The sequence below is a fragment of the Lingula anatina genome, chromosome 3 (genome assembly GCF_051362555.1).
Source record: "Lingula anatina isolate TDL-2025a chromosome 3, LinAna3.0, whole genome shotgun sequence".
Taxonomy (NCBI): domain Eukaryota; kingdom Metazoa; phylum Brachiopoda; class Lingulata; order Lingulida; family Lingulidae; genus Lingula; species Lingula anatina.
In genome coordinates, this window is record NC_141769.1 from 18291545 (window position 1) to 18312744 (window position 21200).

Consider the following 21200-nt stretch of genomic DNA (forward strand, 5'->3'; position numbering starts at 1 on the left):
CTATGATAGAGAGTCCGCTTCCCATTCATTTATACAGGCAACCCTCGCCCTAGATTTTGACCCACTTAAGTCAGGCTAAACCTAACCTTTGTAACTAAAAGGAGGGGGGACTTTCTGTTACACGGACCCTCAGTTTCGTTACACCGGTTTCCATGGATTTAGAAAGCCCCGCCGTAGATTATACCCCACTCGACTTACTCTAGCCCGTATGAATCAAATTTAGGACATCCTCTGTTAAAGAATTGGCCCATCAGTTTCTTAACGTAACATAAATATATGCCTTCCATTGTTTTCCAAAATTAGTTTTGGGCCTCTTTGCATGTCGACCATCTAATACTAGTCATCCTCAAAAAAAAAAAAAAGAAAAAAAAAATGGCGACAATGACGGTGTTACTGAAAAGTTGGCTGATCGGGTAGAAGATACCTCGTGTTATCTTTTTCATAAATGTAGGTACACACGATCCAAGTCATAGACCACTGCTGATTTGATTATTGTTGTTGTTAGGCAATTATCTTCAACGAGTTTGTTGACATCCGGAGATCCAGGGCAGTGCAATTTTATGTGTACCAAAAATAAATAAATAAATAAATAAATAAATAAATGAAACAACTGGATGATTCTACAAATTAGACGTAAATATTTCAAGGTATATCCTCTAAAAGCCGACGACCTTGAGAAGAATATGCATGTTTTTTCATGATGATCCTTCAAATATCCTGCGTTTGTCCTTAAGTAGTTCACCTAAAGTGTATGTGCATGTGATGAATTTGACAGCGGCTTATCATCTTATCCTGACGTTGCGCCACGTACGTGACAACGAGACCCTTTCAGATGGGCTCAAGCTTGACCTCTGCATGGCGAACGAGCTATGTCAGTCACAGTGAATTAAAAACTGTTTAATAAATTACTCCTGTAATCCGCTTTACGGGGTTGTATCCTGCAAAGGAGTGTAGAACCGTAGGAGCTTAAGGAGAGAAAGTGCCAACACAGGTGTTGCCTTCTAATGCCAAAGATGTATCAGCGTGCCTTCTGGCTTCCGTTGTTCCTTGCAGTCCTCTTAGTCTCTGAAAGCACAGGTAATTTTTTTATATAAATTGATAATATTTTATCTTTTGATACACCGTAAAGTGGATCGTTATTAATCCCCGTCTTTAAAATAAACAAACAAATCAATAAAACTGAAGCGTCAACGTAAAGGTAGAACTTAGTATTAACACCTTTAGCTCATGGCAAATAAGCAACGTGACTTTTTTAGTTCCAAGTCAATCTCCTGACACAAACAAATGCCGATTTTAATGGGTTTTGACTGAGAACTGCAATTTCAGAAATCTTACCTAAGTGCCTTCTTGTTAACGCTAACGATGATAAACTGTCACACAGAAAAAATTGATACTTTTTTGTTCTAGAACCATATACACAACTTCAATTTGTAACATTGGTTTTGAACCTTTGACTCGGGCATATCGTGAAATAGCTTGAGTGAAAAAGCTTCCAAAGTATTGAATGCGTACTTTTAGACAAACAGTCCAGGAATTTGGTGAAAAATTGTGCATTTTTTACCTACAAGCATGAAATTTGACACACCTATGGACAATGAAATTCTAAGCAAATTTGGATATATGGGCATGTCTGAAAATTCCAAAATGGCCGTCAAATCCAAGATGGCCACCAAAATACCTTTTCAAATTAAAACTTCAAGTACATAGTCTTCTACTGACTTAAAATATCATATAAAGGTTAGAAAACACCATGGTATGAATCCTTCAGGTGTATAAAATCCAAAATGGCCGCCAAAAGTAAAAAAGCAGACCATTTATTCAAGATATCCATTAGAATGGTGAATTCATCAAGCACTTAAAACTACAAGCATAAAATTTGGCACGTTTGTGGAAAATGAAATTCTGAGCAAGTTTGGATGTATGGGCATATCCAAAAATTTAAAAATGGCCCCCAAATCCAAGATGGCCTCCAAAAATACGGGTCCTTATTAAAACTTCAAGTATATAGTCTTTTAAGGGTTTAAATATCATACAAAGGTTAAAAAACACCACAATATGAATTCAGAATCAATATCTGCTTCTTTAGGTGTATTAAATCCAAAATGGCCGCCAATAGTAAAAAGCATTCTACTAATCCAAGATATCCAGCAGAGTGGTGAATTTATCAAAAACTACAAGCATGGCATTTGGCACGTTGTAAAACAGGATTCCAAGCACTTATTGATGTATGGGCATGTCTAAAAATTCCAATATATGGCCCCTAAATCCAATATGGCCGACACAAATACCCGTTCAAATTAAAACTTCAAGTATATAATCCTATAATAGCTTAAAGTGCAGGTTTTGGGTATGGGGGTCAATTTTGGGGATCATTAGAATACATTTTAAACATTCAATATTTACACTTACTTAACTCCTATGTCAGTCATATTACGTGATATTGCCCGTTTTAGTGATGTTTCTCCGGGAGTAGCCGAGTACACACCGGAAAAGAACGGAAATTAATCAATGACGCGTTTTACGTCAATGGTAGACACTTCGTCGATTCCAAGATGGCGGACATCATAGAAACCCTTCCAGGCGCTAGCGATTCAGAATTTGAAATTTCTGACGATAATTCGGATGCTGGTTCAGTTTCTCAGGAAAGTACGCTTTCAGATGGCAGTTACAGTGAAAGCGTACCGTTTATTTCCGTTCAGGGATATCAGTTTGAGCCTAGGAAACGTGAAAGAGTTGGGCCTCTCCCCGAGAATGAGAGCGTTAACACGGAGGCACAAAGAGTCGGGAATACAGAATGGTGAGTGTTTTTATTATTCTTCAGTGCCGGCATGGTGCTTTAAAATTCAATGTTTTAAGATTTAATTGGGCAACTAAATGATATTGAAGTGAAATGCAAAGTTATTTAGAAAGAGTGCAGTCCCTTAGAGTGCAGTCCCCTTTTCGTCCAAATTTCTGTTTTACATCTGTAGTTCAACAGACTAGATATCTATCTACTGCACTAGGAGCAGTAGCCTTCAACCTCGCTGTATCTTGAGTTTTAGATAGGTAAATATTTAGAAACACTTATCCGCACCGTTCCCCGTCGTGGCTCAAACTTCACTCTGTTTACACCCCCCCCCCCCCCCCCCCCCAACAGACACCATGTTGTGTAGGACTTATGACCCCAGATCGGAGATCAGGAAGTGCTTCCGGCAAGATGAAAATAATAGAATATGCATCGGTAAATGTTTTCTTTTTAATTTACTAGTGTCATTGCTTTTTACAGGTGTGAATGTGGTCATTGTTCAGCTATGACTACAGAGGCAGAAAGTCGCTGTTGTCATGAAATTCCATAGGTGAAAAACTAGCGGAGGAGGGCGGTGTTGATTGCATTATCATGCACCCAGGATTTGGGCAAGGCTGCTTAAATCCATATGCCTTGGAAATTGCATATTTACATCACAGGCAACAATATGGTGCAATTCCTGAATCTCACAGGGCAAATCAGGCTGAGTAAGGATTCTTGTTTTGAAATAATACCACAATTAGCGTGAATTGAAAATTCTATATTATTTTTTCTTTTACACACCATTGAAATTTATAGATAGCTTTTAAATTATCTCAATTGCAAAAATCTATAATACTTTATTTTTATTTAGTGTCATGAAACTTAATGGGCTTTTCTGGTTTATTCTTTCAGAAAGTATCGTTACATTGCCTATCGCCAAGTGGTGCGGTGGTGCTGGGGCTATTTGGGTAAGCACCGCTTGTGCAGTTAGCAAAATAAGAAACACTTTTACAACCAATGGACATTACATGGGTTTCAGATTGCCCAACTTGAGATAGAAGAGAACTCATGGCACCTTAAATGACCTGAAGTTTAATGTTCTTACTGACCTATCCTGGACATCATGTTACAAGAGTCTTCATTTGTGCTCAATTGGAAATATGTACAGAAAAAGTAAATTTAAGAACCTTTTTTTAATGTTTATGAAGTTATATACATGCATGTATCAGATGTACTTTTATGAATTAAGAAATTTAAATTTGGCTGCTCTTGAACACAAAAGTTCACATGTACTAAATGAGTTGACAAAATAAGTACTTGCTGAAATATTCTCATTATCAAGACACCTTTGCTGCTCATTTAACATTTTTCAGAGGTAGAATAAGTAAACTTAAAATGACCATTACTTGGAGTTCACTACATTTCTCTTGCAACTAATCACACAGGTCTTTATGTTAAACAAACATTACAGTTCATTTATTCCACTAATGGTCAGCAAAGCGGTGCACATGTTGCTGTACTGCTTGTCTCTTGTTGGGAACATCCATGTCACTTGAGAGGGTGTCTGGTTGGTTCTGGTGAACCTCTTGAATTGAATCTCGAAGCTGAGCAGGGCTATGAGAAAACTCTTGTTGAAGCCTCTGAAGAATCGTGTCAGTGTAATCTGTAAATGGAAGGGCAGATTTTATTTTTTTTAGTATTGTTTTAATTTGAAATGTTAGTAAATATCTCCAAGAAAGTTGCAAGCTAAATTTATACAAAAATGAAAATGACAAATGTTAAAATAAAGCATGATGATTCCTAAATGGAATCGGAATATTTTGCAAACATACTGTATGTTGGCTGTGTTTTTTCCTTTCTAACTGTGTAGCCACCCTTCTTATACTTTGGAAATCTGTGGGGACTGTGAAGTGCTGGCTAGTGGTTCTTCTAAACAGGACATGTCATTTTGAGAGGCTTCTCCTGTCTCCAATCCATCTAGTAACTAAATAAGAAATATATCTGATATGAGTTTTCGAAAGCTACAATGACAACTATATCAAAATAAACAACTCCCCTTTTGCTGTTGTGAATTAAAATTGATGAGCGGTCGGAAATTGCACGGTTTTCATTTTTCGTTACTCTTATCTACGTAACCGAAATAATTGTGAATATCATATTTATATCATGAGTTAATGCAGTGTTGGGAGGCAAAATGTAACGAAATGACATTACTTACCCTGGATACTTCAAGCTTCTGAACGACCTTCACGCGACGCTTTACCGTCTTCTCGAACTGTTCACTTTCTCCGGTGTGTGGTCGTTTCATTGTCGCATGAATGGTAGGGACAGAATCTTCCTTCAACGTCCTTTTTGTCTTTAAATCCAGCGCGTTCATAAGCGGGGATGCGAAGCAATCTTCCTCGAAGTGTGCCTCACAAAGAACGGCCTGAGACGATGGTGAGGGTGCATTGAAATTCTTCCTTTTTGTTTGCACAAATTTCACCCATTGGCGACGTAAATTAGGTTTTTGCGGAAACCTATGCAAGCTGTGCCCAGTATGCTTCGAGTTTGAGCAGTTTTGGGCAACACACTTTTTAACCATGATACAATACGGACGCTTTTATAGAGAACAACATCAATTTTAACGCGGCACCAGACTAACATAGAAAGCGGGTCTCGTGTATTATATAGGTCAACCCCAGATCTACCAAATACGTGGCAGCCTGTGACAGGCTATATGGTCACGGTGACTTGTTTTTATGTAGGTCAGCAAATTCGCTCTAAAAGCGTGCGTTTTTTATCGATTTATTCACTAAAACGATGTCAGAAAATTTTGAAAAAAATATTTTTGTGCAGAATTAGTGTTCCTACATCAGGTAATAACAATATTTTAGGGTGTAAAACGGGTCAATACCTGCTCTTTAAGATAACATTTTATGGTTAGACAAGACTATGGTATGCATGAAGTATCAATATTTGCTTCTTTAGGTGTACAGAAATCCAAAATGGCCTCCAAAAACAGGCCACTCACAGCAGCAGTATGGTGAATTCATCATGCACTTAAAACTACAAGCATGAAAATTGGCACAATTGTACAGAACAGGATTCTAAGCAATTTTTTAAATAGGGACATGTCTGAAAATTCTAATATGGCCACTAAAACCCTTTTAAAGTAAAAAGTCTACTTCATAATCTGACTTACAACAAGCTTTACTCTTTTTTGGTTATTCGCTCCTTTAGTCAAATTAAGATCTAAATGACCGTAAAAAGTGGAACAGGACTCCTTTTGGTCCAGTTGTGACACCACATGCAGCAATTCTATAAATGTCAAGGATATGAAAATGTCAAGGTATTTTCACAAATAAGTTTCAAATTAACAAAAGTTATTTAATCAAGTAGGTGTTGCACATTTTATGGACGATCAACCTATTACTTTAGTAAATGGACAATATCTCAACAGAGGATAACAGCTAGCTACACCGAAATTTCTACTTATTTGGTCAAATAATTTTCATTTATTAATGTGTGCCTAGCTTTAGTTGTGTTTCCCTCAGCTTTCCCAGAATTTGCCTAAAGCTATAGCTTCTACATGTAATCCACTTTCCCCAACAAAATACCAAGAGGTATTGGTAATTTTTAACACCAGAAAGCATCAGTTTACATGCGTGAGGGTCAATAGGAATATGAAGGTGTGGTAGGGCATATGAGTAGATGTAGGTTACTAGTGTGAGCCCTTATAGGACCAGTCTTCCAATGCTTCTGACTCCCCTCACCACAGTTAGCAATTGCACACATAACTACAAACAGATGTGGTAGGAGCTACCTGCGAAAGGTAGGTTTTGTTATCTGGGTAAGTGAATACTCCCCATGGCTTCATTCTGGATTGTCCCAAAGAGACAATGATGCCGGAAATCTCATGAATTTTTACCTTTCAAAGTCCATATTGCACTAATTTCTTGGTGTAATCCTCAGAATACACTGAATTTTTTGAAGCTTTGTATGTATTAACTTTCTGGAGGATTTTAATTCTTTTATTTTCGTGTTCAGTTATTTGAAAGCATAAGTTTGTAACTAAACAAGTTGCCAAATGATCAAATGAAAACCAAAGTTTGGCGCCTATCAGTGCTTCTTTTTTAGTGCACGAAGTGTGAAGCCTGCAATGCAACTCTTGGATACAGCACGTATCAACACCTGCCCTCTGTTTGGGGTTTTTCTTTGCTCATAAATTTTCACTAAATTCTCAGTAGCCATTACTGCGAATGTACTAAATCCATTTCTTGAAATAAGAAGCTTTTCTAATTTACTTTTGAAGCATAAGATAACATCATAACATTACGGAGTGCAAATGTGCCCCTTCTTTTAGTACTTTACCAATGCAAAACACCAAATTGTTGAGACCTGTATGTTTGATTAGCTGTCATTTTTGTTATATTTGTGAGCATTTGATGAAGCGCCATGCACTGATCTAGCTGAAGAATCATAACCAACAGACAAAATTGGTACACCCCAAGCTTTTTTATATTTGCCTATTTAAGGCTAAGTTATTCTGGTGTTTCTTTCACATTTTATGGATTTTGCACAATACTTTTTTTCTTAGAAAGGGGGAGTCACTCATGAGTGCCATATAAGTAGATCGCTAACTGGGAATTGATGTAATTGAGAATCCAGAGCAAAAAGCCAAACTGCTTATGTTGGTTCATCAAAAGAAGGACTGTTTTCAGTACATAATAAATGTATCATGCTTGATGTTTTTTTTTTTTAACTCTGTAGAATAGCTCCTGCACAGGTAGAAATATTCTGATTATACAGGTAGTTGTAAAGCCCACATGCCTATTCACGAGTGATTACAATTCAATAATTGTGGACCGCTGACTTTTGGAGGCCATTTTGGAAATTTAAAACCTTAAGTGGCAGATACTTATACTACATACATACTATGGTATTTTCTAACCATTAGATGATATTTTTATTAAAGACTATACAAATAACTTTCACCTTGAAAGGGTATTTTGGGGGCCATATTGAAATTGACTGCCATATTGGAATTTTCAGACATGCCCCTATATCCAACGTTGCTTAGAATCATGTTCTCCACAACTGTGCCAATTTTTATGCTTGTAATTGTAAGTGCTTGATGATTTCACCAAACTGCTGCATATTTTGAGTAAGTAGACTGCTTATTTTACTTTTGGAGGCCATTTTGGAATTCTATAACCTGTAGAAGCGGATATTGATAATTCATTCATAGCATGTTATTTTCTAGCAATAAAATGATATTTTAAACCATTATAGGACTATATATTAGATGTTTTAATTTAAAAGAGTATTTGTGGTGGCCATATTGGATTTGGCGGCCATACTGGGATTTTCAGACATGCCCATATATCCAAAAAGGCTTAGAATTCCATTATCTACAAATTTCATGCTTGTAGGTAAAAAACGCACAATTCACCCTTTTTTTCTGCACCAAATTCTTGGACTAAGACGCTCATTATAAACATAAACCTTTTTGCGCTAGTGGTCCATCCTCAGAAAAGTGAACATTGGAGCCACAGAACTGAAGCACAAATTTTGTGTCCTATTTGCATAATTTTGGCATGCCCCATTATTTTCGTTATTTTATACTATGGTTCCCTCAAATGTGGAAAGAAATCAATAGTAATTAAAAATTATATCAAACACATATGCAGATATTAAACAAAATGTGTGTCACTAAATGGGGCTGTGCATTAGCGGCCTGAATACTCATCATTATCTACATATACAATCATCAGCGGTAACACTAGCAGCAATAACAGTGCCATTTTAAAACTGAAACGTATAATATTTGGGGAAAAAAATCCTGACAAAAAGTAAACGTTTCATTACAGCCGTCCTTAAGGGGCTCTGGTCGTTCAATCAAGCCACATACACGCCAGGAAACTCATTCAGCGATAAGTCAACGCAGAATAATAAAGCAATCATCAATTCGGGATCTACGGCAACATTTGGTTCTGGATCTGGAACAGGGATAAAATTATCATCCGGTGCCTATATCTCCGTGTCCAACACTGATGGGGCATTCAGTAGCATGCTTGGAAGCTTTGCCGTGGTAATGGCGATAAAACCAACGGCACTGCAGCCGGCCACTCTGTTTGAGTTCGACAGTGATTATGGATCCGTATACGGATCCAAAATAGAAATGGTTGCGGATCCGGCAGGATCGCTGAAAATCTACGCACCGCCGCCTATCTATGGTGAAATCAATGCAAGAACTGTTCAGGGGATTCTGAAACGTCGCAGCTGGAACTATCTCACCATTTCCTACGATTACCAGACAGGATCAATGAAGATTTACAGCGGGTCCGATTTAGTCAGAGACTATCAACTCACAGCGTTCCCAACATCTAATACAAAAGGGTTTCGGGTAGGAAAAGGGTTCACGACGTCTTCAACGTTTACAGGCCAAGTGGCGTGCGTGCAGGTGCACGACCAACCCATTACGACCAGTGCCAGCCTTAAAAAGATGTGGCAACTCTGTGGATATGAAGGTAGGTCACATATTTCTCTTTCTTGAAATACCTCTTTGCAATTTTTGACATGCTTTACTTGTGATAAAGGCGATGGACCTTCTTTGTTGATATTTCTTCAATGCATTATGTATTATATTGGTTGCACTGATATTTAATACTAAACTAATGACATATTCTATTTAGATTTATTTTCATATTTTAGTCCCTTCTGTTCGGGATTCTCTACCTGCAGGTAAGACTATTTTAAGTCTTCTTGACTTGTGTTAAAGTGTCTCACTCCTCGGTTGCACAGTTATTTTCTCTGTATTATGATCTACAACTCAGATATACAAATTTAATGTCACCATGCAACAAAATATTGTCAAATATCGCATTTTGTCTTTGGCATTTCATGCATTTATAGAAAAAGTAAGTTGAAGGCTTCCTTGACGCTGCCACGGTAGACATTTGCAAATGATCGTCAGCGCACTGAATACGTTTTTGTTATATTTGTACAAAGCAATTAGCATGTATCTCGTGGCATCACAGTCCCATACAAAGTCATGTATTAATTGAATAAATTTCATGAAAAATTGTTATTATCATTGTATCCTTACACTTCATAAGTTTAGAACGCCGTACTAATATGTGTTCATGAACTTGTTTGTAACCTATTTGCAAATCTTGTTTTACTCAAATATTATTGCAATAATATAGCATCAGGTTGCCGTGGGTGATATGCTTTATCATGACCAGTATTTTTATTTATCATAATAAACATTTTGCATAATTATCATCACAGAATCTTCTATCAAAAGGTTGCCTAACGCCTATAGACCTCACCTTTGCTCTGGACGGTTCGTCTAGCATGAAGGACGAGCTCTTCAACAGCCAACTGGACTTCGTGCAAAACATGGTCGCCACGTTCGCTGTCGGGCAGTCTAAAGGTACCGCTTCGATCTTTTTTTCCGTCTTACTTTAGGTTAGAAAACATACCTATATACATATTTTATGTCTTAATTGTCGCCAAAGTTTTTTCAGTAATTGCGTTATCAAAGACCGGTGTACAAAGTAGAAAAGACATTGCCACTATCTACTACTGGTATATCTTTTATGGAATGCAAAACCATAACACCTGTTTGCAAGTTGTTGCTTGTTTCCCTCGGAGGTTATCTAAACTTAGGACAAACCATAGGGTAGCTAAGTTAAGTTGCTTTTATTATCAGTGGCGGATCGAGAATTTTGTGAAGGGGGAGGGTCCAGTATTTTAGAGATTGACAGGCCTCGGATTGCAAGGCCGACCTTCACCCCCTTGGCGTCAGGTTCCGGACACGCTGGAGGACCCGAAAAAATTGGTGTTTTGGAGGGGAAGTGGCGCCATGTGGTACGGTTTAGAACTATGATTCAGCTAGATATTGTTTGAAGCGTTTTTTTAAAATCTGAAATCAAAGGAGGGAGAGGGTCAGGACCCTACTGACAACCCCTAAATCCGCCAATGTACAGACTTGACATTTAATATGGAATATTTTTTTCCAAATCATTTTTTATCAGTTTTTTCCTATTTTGCTGACTAATAAATGAAAACACGGATTAAAATCGTGTTTTAATAACTTTTAATTATCTCTTTGATGTCATTGTGACATCAGTTCATTAATGGAATTCACCAGAGAAGCAAACAAAAACACATTGCCTATTCTATGTCATACGAAAACCTTTAAAAGAGATATTTTGGACCTCCATATTTTCCAAATTATTGTCTGTAAAAGAGTTACACACTCCACAAAGGACCCTCATGTCAGTGTCTAGTCAGAGCAGTGGTCGCTGTTACGCCTGTCCTCTTCTGGCTGCTACCAGCGCTCTCAAGTGGCAAGGCATTCCTTGGGATATGTTTTTAAATTTCAATCTGGAATAGCATTCCAGGCACCGGTCAAAATCTGTCTAATTTGGTTCCGTTTTGTTGTAGGACATGTAGGCCATTGATTCGGCCAGTAATAGCCTACCCACATATTGTCTGTGTGGTTCAAATATGGCGATTTTGATGACCAAGGTAGCTGCTCATTCCCTTGGTTCTGTAAGTAATCTGCTTTTAAAAGTGCTCTGTGTGAACGGGCAATCTCACCATGCCACCTAAAATTGTTCCTAAGTTGCCCCCTATCAAATGATAGCCAAGTGGTTCCCAGATTATTTCTTTATTTGATCTGGTTCAGGTTTTCGTTGATGACTACCAGTGGTGTTTTTGCACCAATATGGTATCCACTCCAAATACTGACGCTTTTAATGACTTTAGTCACTTCAGACGCGGCACACGCTTCGTCATTGGCCTCCTCTGGATGTCTGTAAACTCTGTTTGGACTGTTGAGCGGTACAGGTGAAATCTGACCTCAACAAAGAAAGCCACGAGATTTCAGGGTTCAACCCAGAAACAGTCAAGGTCTCCAATTCATTAGAGAAACATACAGCGATGTTTTGCTGTTTACAGTGGGTTCCTCGGAGGTCGTCTGGTATTCTAACCTGCTAAAACCAGTTTGGTGTTCGCTAAGGGCCTTGAAAAATGCGTTTTGGTGGCAATTTACCCCTCATTCTGAACAGACTGGGTGGTTTTTGTTTAGTTGCAACAGCATATCCCGAAAGACAGTGGGTCCTGTACCCTGGTGGTAAGATTTCAATACATAGGGTGTGGCCTCTGTGTAGGTACATCAGTCTGGGCATTACTCTATAAAACTGTGCGGACCGTTTCTTTTGGCACAATTATCTGTCTGGCAATGCCTGTATTTTTCGCGCCATTCTGCCACAGATTAACAAATTTGTAAAGCACTGCATAGCTCATTTTACACACTGCAAACCCGACCACTTGCATGCAAAATTTCAAATTCTTCTATGCAGTAGTTGCCGACATATGGATAGTTTTTTGACAGAACCATGCTTTGCCAAAACCAAGCCTTGACCTGCCCAAAGGAGCACTACCAAATTAAATCACTGCATATTACATAATGCAGCAGCGCAACAAACCTGGTATTCAGTTAATTAGTAGCGACACACCTGACTACACACTTCTCCATGTGAAAAAAGAACGCATTTTCACCTAGGCATACATTCGAAACTGAAATATTCCATATTAAATGTCAAGTCTGTATTATCATAACATTGCATATTTTCTATTATTTTAGATCACGTTGGATTTGTAAGCTACGGCACCAAAATTGGCACATCTGTGGGTCTTAACAAGTTCAAAACAACGGCGGAGGTACTTGAAGGTCTTGGAAAATTAACCTCTCCTAAAGGGCTGACTAACACCTATCTGGCGATAGAAGATATGATCAAGACACTGAATAATGGTAAGTTGTGCATGTTATATTACTTACACGTCCGCCCTCCTGTTCGCTCGCATGCAAGCAAACAAACACACCACAGACACACACACATAGTAAAATGGATGTTCAACCCGCAAACTAGAATTAGATATATTTTTGAAAACTTTGAATGTTGAAGCTTTTGTATCTTCATTCTAACACAAAAAATAATAAATTTACATTTTCTCAAATCACCTTTTCATTGTGAGAGAGTCCTAAGATTCATAATAATTCATTTCTCTCTCTCTCTCTCAAGGTGCACGCACTAACGTTCGCAAAATAGCCATCATTTTGACGGACGGACAATCTCATAATTCGAAACAAACAAACAAGGCCGCCAAAAATCTACGTGGTTTGGGAGCTGAGCTCTACGTCATTGGTGTAGGGGTAAAAGACACAACGGGAGTGACGAAGTTGGCGGGAGATGCCTCCAGAGTATTTACCACGACCGATTTTAAGAATGCGCTAGATCTGAAACGTAATATTGGATCAGCTGTTTGCGGGGGTAAGTCTTGGTGGAAATGACCCTAATAAATTCTTTGTCGTGCCACACTGTCCACACACTGGAGTTCCGAATACCGGTCTATATAAAAACTTGTGGAAAATATACATGTGCAAGGTCCCATGTATGTTTTATATTGTACACTTGTGCCATTTTTCCATAAGTTTAATTTGTGTTATACCTACACTTGCTGGTCTTGTCCATCTATAGAGAATATTCCCAGAGACTATTGTCCTAACTTTGGATCGATCTATCTCTAAGGGAGTTCTCAATAAATTGCTATCAAGTTAAGCGGCCTAGATGTCTCGCACGCCCACTGAAGCTGTTAGAGGGCAATTTACTATCGTTTACTGCTTCAGAGCGTGTTAGACATCTAAGCCGTTCAAGTTAAAGGCAACCTAACGAGAAATCCCTTGGAGATTGGTCGATCCAGTTAGGTCGATCTAGGCATGGGAACCCAGTCTATGTCTTTGCAGTAAACGCATCACTTTAGTTACCTATTACTGTATTTCTTGTTGCTCTGACATACAAGTCTTAAACATCTTGTTTAACCATTTGTATGAATAATGCAATTGTAAAATACCAGTCTGCCTCACGTTTCTCTCTTTACATCACTAATAAGAACACACTGTCATGGAAAGAGTTAACACACTAGTGGAACAAAACTTGAGAACATATGAATATTTGCATTAGTTTTGTTGTAGATAAATGTTCCACAAATGTGTGTAGAAATGGTGGCACGTGTCACATGGGACCTGGTGGTAAAGAACGCTGTGATTGTGCCCCCGTCTTCACTGGCGTCAAGTAAGATTTCACTTTCTTTCTTTGTCTATTAGGCCACACTTTTTTATTTTTATGGATGACATCCTCTGGGTACCCCAAAATCGGTGCGAGAGGGCGAAAAAAAAAAAAAAACAGTCCAAAAAAAAAAAAAAACTGCTTAAGTAAAGGAATGCTGTCAGTACACAGCTGGAAACACAAATTTAACCACAGAAACACGTATCAAACTAACAATATGTCTTTATCCATGCTCTCAAAATATTAAAGCATTGTGAATACTTCGTAGAAATGTAAAAAAAGTCATGAATTGATATACTTCATATTACCAAATCTATTTAAGGTTATTTCATGCATTCATTTGGTATAGCAATCAATAAAACAAATATCAATCAAACAGTGTGTCTTTATTTGTATTCTCAGAATATTAAAACATTTTGAACACTTCACAGAAATGTTTAAAAAATGATGCAAAGATATGCTTAATACTACCAAATCTATTAAAGGTCATTTCAGACGATGCCATTTTGTCAACTTCAACTCACACGAAGCAGCTAAACTGTCAGGTGGCCTGTCCGACCTTCAGCCCACCAAATACCTCGACGCCCTTGTCGACCCTTTTTTCGCTACAGAAAACCTGGTATTAATGTGCTGCTTTATACAGAATGTCACAGAAATGTTTCGGCCGCCGCCAGCCTTTCGCACAATTGTAAAAAGGTGATATCTCCATGCCCAATATCAATGGCATACCAATCCAAAACGATGGCGCCCGTTCTCTTTATGACTTTTATTGTTGTGTAATTTGAAAGTAATCCTAGAGATGAATTTGACAGCAAAGTGGCCGCATTTCCACGTGGCGAAAATACGCATGCGCAGAAAGCTCATTTCCTTGCAAATTCAATAACAACGTTTGCGACAACCGACTTCGTTGGGGGCTGGGGGGGAGGGCATTTTTTTTTTTTTTTTTTTTTGGAGAACGGGCGAAAATCCGTGCGCGCGCAGGATGTCATCCATAAAATTAAAAAAGTGTGGCCTTATGTTAAATAAAAAAAGACATCACTAAATTTCCTAAAGACTGACATTTGAATCTTGGCAAAAGCGTGTTTTTTGAGCGAATGGTCAAAAATGGTTCGGAATGTGTGACAAAAAAGTACCAAAAGACTCCCAGTTTATGATCTCTTAATGGGAACAAATGTAAAAAAAAGTACGCCATGACTTACTTGAATATTCTATTGTGTGATTCAGATGTGAGACAAACATAAACCAATGCGGCCTCAACAACCCATGTTTGAATGGTGCAACATGTAAGATGGATCTCAAGACTGCTGCCGTCGTCTGCTCTTGTCCGCCTGGGTTCAGTGGGAAATTGTGTAATATCAAAGATCCCTGCGCTAGTCTTATCTGTGCCAATGGTGGAAAGTGCCTAGCAAATGGAAAGAATGCCATTTGCAACTGCCCGCAAGGGTTCGCCGGTGATAGATGCCAAACCATAATTTACTGTGCCTCACACCCTTGTCAAAATGGCGGGAGCTGTCAGGAGGGCAATGGGAAATATTCTTGTGTCTGCCAGCGAGGGTTTTCTGGGGTGAACTGTGAATTGCCCATTGACCATTGTTTGTCATCACCCTGTAAGAACGGTGCAAGCTGCTCCAGCGTTCCCGGTCAGTACATTTGTGTCTGTGCTGCCGATTTCACGGGTAAAACATGTGATAAGAAGATAGACAATTGCGCGTCCAGACCATGTCAACATGGCGGCGCCTGTGTGGATGGAATCAATGACTTTTCTTGCAAATGTCCAAATGGATTTAAAGGGAAAACGTGTAGCGAAATCGATGGGTGCCACTCAAACCCTTGCCAGAACCAGGGTCTCTGTGTCACGGTCGACATATTAGGAGGATTTAAATGTACGTGCCGTGCAGGATTCACGGGAACCAAATGTGAGAGCAATATAAACGAATGTGCATCGCAGCCGTGTGTCAATAACGCTACATGTGTGGATGGTGTGAACTCGTTTTACTGCCAGTGCTTCCCGGGCACCGTGGGATCAACTTGTAGCATAGTCACAGACGGCTGCTGGTCAAGCCCGTGTAAGAACGGCGCCACGTGTAAAAGGAGGTTTGGAGGCTACACATGCCAATGTCCACCAAAATATACCGGCAAAAATTGCCAAACTGAGATCAATTTCTGCGCTTCGAACCCATGTCAGAACGGCGCCGCGTGCATTGACGGGAAATCCGGATTCAGCTGCCGGTGTCTCAAACACTTCACAGGGCCTACGTGTGGGACAGCGGTGGATTACTGCATGTCTTCGCCGTGTCGTAATGGAGGCACATGTCAACGAAAACTTGGCGGCTACACATGTAAGTGCGGTGCAGCATTTCAGGGGGTTCACTGTGAAACTGCAGTCGACTTTTGCCGATCTTCACCGTGTTCAAACGGTGGCAAATGTACAAGTCAGCCGAGCGGGTACCAATGCGTTTGTCCTGCGTTTTACACCGGCAAACAGTGTCAGACGCAGATAAATTTCTGCAATTCTTCTCCATGCCTGAACGGAGCAGCGTGTAACAGTGTGTTGGGAGGTTACAGTTGTAAATGCAGTCCTTTTTACACCGGTAAACAGTGCCAGACGCAGGTAGATTTCTGCAAGTCGTCCCCATGTTTAAATGGAGCAACTTGTAACGGTGTGTTGGGCGGTTACAGTTGTAAATGCAGTCCTTTTTACACCGGTAATCATTGTCAGACGCAGATAGATTTCTGCAAGTCGTCCCCATGTTTGAATGGAGCAACGTGTAACAGTGTGTTGGGCGGTTACAGCTGTAAATGTGGGCCTTTTTACTCCGGTAAACATTGCCAGACGCAAGTAGATTTCTGCAAGTCGTCCCCCTGTTTAAATGGCGGTATATGTGTCCCGCAGCTTGGTGGCTTTAAATGCACTTGTCCTTCTTTCTACATGGGTAAAACATGCGGTACTCAAATCAATTTTTGTCAGTCTAACCCCTGCCAGCATGGGTCCACGTGTCAGCCTAAACTTGGAGGTTATTCTTGTAGTTGTAACAACCATTACACCGGTAATCGTTGTCAGACGCAGATAGATTTCTGCAACTCTTCCCCATGTTTGAACGGAGCAACATGTAACAGTGTGTTGGGGGGTTACAGTTGTAAATGCGGTCCTTTTCACACCGGTAAACATTGCCAGACGCAAATAGATTTGTGCCAATCATCCCCATGTTTGAATGGAGCAACGTGTAACAGTGTGTTGGGAGGTTACAGTTGTAAATGCGGTCCTTTTTACACCGGTAAACATTGCCAGACGCAAGTAGATTTCTGCAATTCTTCCCCTTGTTTGAACGGAGCAACGTGTAACAGTGTGTTGGGCGGTTACAGCTGCAAATGCGGTCCTTTTTACACCGGTAAACATTGTCAGACTCAAGTAGATTTCTGCAAGTCGTCCCCATGTTTAAATGGCGGTATATGTGTCCCGCAGCTTGGTGGCTTTAAATGCACGTGTCCTTCTATCTACATGGGTAAAACATGCGGTACTCAAATCAATTTTTGTCAGTCTAACCCCTGCCAGCATGGGTCCACGTGTCAGCCTAAACTTGGAGGTTATTCTTGTAGTTGTAACAATCATTACACCGGTAATCATTGCCAGACGCAGATAGATTTCTGCAATTCTTCCCCATGTTTGAACGGAGCAACATGTAACAGTGTGTTGGGGGGTTACAGTTGTAAATGCGGTCTTTTTCACACCGGTAAACATTGCCAGACGCAAATAGATTTTTGCAATTCGTCTCCATGTTTGAACGGAGCAACATGTAACAGTGTGTTGGGGGGTTACACTTGTAAATGTCCTGTTTTCTTCACCGGTAATCAATGTCAGACGCAGATAGATTTCTGCAAGTCGTCCCCATGTTTAAATGGAGCAACTTGTAACGGTGTGTTGGGCGGTTACAGTTGTAAATGCAGTCCTTTTTACACCGGTAAACATTGCCAGACGCAAGTAGATTTCTGCAATTCTTCCCCTTGTTTGAACGGAGCAACGTGTAACAGTGTGTTGGGGGGTTACAGTTGTAAATGCAGTCCTTTCTACACCGGTAAACATTGCCAGACGCAAGTAGATTTCTGCAAGTCGTCCCCCTGTTTAAATGGCGGTATATGTGTCCCGCTGCTTGGTGGCTTTAAATGCACGTGTCCTTCTTTCTACATGGGTAAAACATGCGGTACTCAAATCAATTTTTGTCAGTCTAACCCCTGCCAGCATGGGTCCACGTGTCGGCCTAAACTTGGAGGTTATTCTTGTAGTTGTAACAATCATTACACCGGTAATCATTGCCAGACGCAGATAGATTTCTGCAATTCTTCCCCATGTTTGAACGGAGCAACATGTAACAGTGTGTTGGGCGGTTACAGTTGTAAATGCAGTCCTTTTTACACAGGTAAACATTGCCAGACGCAAGTAGATTTCTGCAATTTTTCCCCTTGTTTGAACGGAGCAACGTGTAACAGTGTGTTGGGGGGTTACAGTTGTAAATGCGGTCCTTTCTACACCGGTAAACATTGCCAGACGCAAGTAGATTTCTGCAAGTCGTCCCCATGTTTAAATGGCGGTATATGTGTCCCGCTGCTTGGTGGCTTTAAATGCACGTGTCCTTCTTTCTACATGGGTAAAACATGCGGTACTCAAATCAATTTTTGTCAGTCTAACCCCTGCCAGCATGGGTCCACGTGTCGGCCTAAACTTGGAGGTTATTCTTGTAGTTGTAACAATCATTACACCGGTAATCATTGCCAGACGCAGAAAGATTTCTGCAATTCTTCCCCATGTTTGAACGGAGCAACATGTAACAGTGTGTTGGGCGGTTACAGTTGTAAATGCAGTCCTTTTTACACCGGTAAACATTGCCAGACGCAAGTAGATTCCTGCAATTCTTCCCCTTGTTTGAACGGAGCAACGTGTAACAGTGTGTTGGGAGGATACAGTTGTAAATGCAGTCCTTTCTACACCGGTAAACATTGCCAGACGCAAGTAGATTTCTGCAAGTCGTCCCCATGTTTAAATGGCGGTATATGTGTCCCGCTGCTTGGTGGCTTTAAATGCACGTGTCCTTCTTTCTACATGGGTAAAACATGCGGTACTCAAATCAATTTTTGTCAGTCTAACCCCTGCCAGCATGGGTCCACGTGTCGGCCTAAACTTGGAGGTTATTCTTGTAGTTGTAACAATCATTACACCGGTAATCATTGCCAGACGCAGATAGATTTCTGCAATTCTTCCCCATGTTTGAACGGAGCAACATGTAACAGTGTGTTAGGAGGTTACAGTTGTAAATGTGGTCCTTTTTACACAGGTAAACATTGCCAGACGCAAGTAGATTTTTGCAAGTCCACTCCATGTTTGAACGGAGCAACGTGTAACAGTGTGTTGGGAGGGTACAGCTGTAAATGTGGGCCTTTTTACACCGGTAAACATTGCCAGACGCAGATAGATTTCTGCAAGTCGTCCCCATGTTTGAATAAGGCTACCTGTAAAAGTAACCTCGGTGGCTATCAGTGTATATGTCCTTCGTTTTACACTGGCAAGCATTGTGGGACCCAAATCGATATCTGTCAGCCCAACCCATGTCAGCAAGGGTTCGCTTGCGCTCCAAAGTTTGGGGGCTACGACTGCACCTGCCCGCCTACCCACACGGGAACCCGCTGTGAGCAATGCCTGTGTCAGAACGGAGGTAGATGTGACTACAGTCCTAGTGACGGTCACGTGTGTCGCTGCAAGGCGGGGTTTATCGGGACGAAGTGTGAGACTGATGAGAACGAATGCATCAGCTACCCATGCTATCATGGCGTATGTAGGGACTTGGTTAACGACTATAAATGTGACTGTGACCCCGGATACACAGGTAAAAACTGTGACGTTAAGTCTGGCAGCTTGATTGGTTAAAGTATTGTCAGTTTTATTTACAGTTCAAAACCCTTTCACACTTTTCTGTATGAGAGAGAGAATGTCAATTTCGTAGCCTGGCTTTTTAATATGAGAGCCACTTTAACCCTCTACTCGATATGTCCACTTTACAGGAATAATTTTGATCCATAATTGGTATATTGGTGCTTGTTTAAGAGACAAAAAAACAAAAAAACCTTGGCAGCGTAATTACACATTAAGAGCAGTCAAACTGGTACGATACAGAAAAGTGTACCCTAAAAAGGGCCACAGAGACTAAGACTAAATGCACGTTTTTGCTGGAAATAAGTCCTTTAGTTGTAGTTCCTAAATAGCATTTTGTGTTATAACAAACGAACAATGTCTTCATTCTGTTGGCATTACGAGAATGCATTCGGTCACATCTAGCTTATTTGCGACCATAGCTTTAAGTAATATTTGTCTCTTGAACTTTTATTTGTTTAATTGGATCGCTTAAATTTTAAGAATAGTTTACGGAATTTATGAAATATGTAAGACAAGGCCTTAAAGTAAAAAAAATGTGACCACAGTCACATGTTTGGTATATACATGGATGTTCTTGTGTGATGCAAAAAGATGCTCCGACTGAAGGCTGCATTGCAATTGGCTGGATTTCAAATTTCTTTGGATTTACAGATTGGTCAACACAGTATGTTTTCAGAATGCCGGTGTAACGAAACTGAGGGTCCGTGTAACAGTAAGTCCGCCCTCCATTTAGTTATAATGGTTAGGGTTAGGGGTCAAAATCTAGGGCTAGGCTTACCTATACTAATGAATTGGAAGCGGACCCTCTATAACCGGGGGGGGGGGGGGGGGGGGGAGGGGGGGGTTGGAGGGGGGGGTCTGTGTCATGTTACACCGGCCATGTAGGGATGAGCTAAAAGACGTGCTGTTGAGTTTAACCAACTAAATAATTGGTTAGTTCAATTAAGCGAAATCCGTTTATGGAATGACTTATATTACTAAGTGAGGTTGAAATTAGTGAAACTTAAAACTTTCATTAGGAAAACTTGAAATTATGCCTTGTGTTGAATTAAGGCTTGGATGAAGAAAGGGTTTTCGGGTGTATTTTGAAAAGATTCTTGTTTAACTTTAACAAAAACGCTTGTAGTTACATTTAAAAAAATAAAAGATCAATAAATTCAAAAGCAATACCAGTTTGTCATTGTACTTGTTTTTATATTCAATTTCTATATTCGATACACGAATATAGGCCAATATAATGATTAAAACAACAACAAGTCGTCTGTGTAATTAATACATATTATTTACATATTACACCACAGTAGCTTACAGTGAATATACAATGAATATGGCGACAAGTTCACACAAATTTTATAAAAAATCATATTGGATGACATTTCGTTCCAAT

General features: G+C 39.9%; 3 protein-coding genes across 3 annotated transcripts; 2 read left to right on the top strand and 1 right to left on the bottom strand.

Annotated features, from left to right (window-relative positions):
- Nucleotides 1-754: 754 nt before the first annotated feature.
- LOC147763005 (uncharacterized) lies at nt 755-19853 on the top strand. The gene is made up of 9 exons (XM_087008035.1): nt 755-1077; nt 8620-9279; nt 9464-9493; nt 10059-10187; nt 12408-12575; nt 12847-13095; nt 13797-13896; nt 15115-18305; nt 18819-19853. The coding sequence occupies exons 1-9, from the start codon at nt 1005-1007 to the stop codon at nt 19805-19807; spliced, it is 5589 nt and encodes a 1862-aa protein (XP_086864161.1). The 5' UTR covers nt 755-1004; the 3' UTR covers nt 19808-19853.
- On the top strand, nt 2379-3746 carry LOC147763006 (uncharacterized). Its single transcript, XM_087008071.1, has 3 exons — nt 2379-2797; nt 3266-3492; nt 3680-3746. The coding sequence occupies exons 1-2, from the start codon at nt 2553-2555 to the stop codon at nt 3333-3335; spliced, it is 315 nt and encodes a 104-aa protein (XP_086864197.1). The 5' UTR covers nt 2379-2552; the 3' UTR covers nt 3336-3492; nt 3680-3746.
- LOC147763007 (THAP domain-containing protein 10-like) lies at nt 3844-5673 on the bottom strand. Its single transcript, XM_087008070.1, has 3 exons — nt 4986-5673; nt 4600-4751; nt 3844-4430 (listed from the first exon to the last, which is right to left on the bottom strand). The coding sequence occupies exons 1-2, from the start codon at nt 5349-5351 to the stop codon at nt 4647-4649; spliced, it is 471 nt and encodes a 156-aa protein (XP_086864196.1). The 5' UTR covers nt 5352-5673; the 3' UTR covers nt 3844-4430; nt 4600-4646.
- Nucleotides 19854-21200: the final 1347 nt, after the last annotated feature.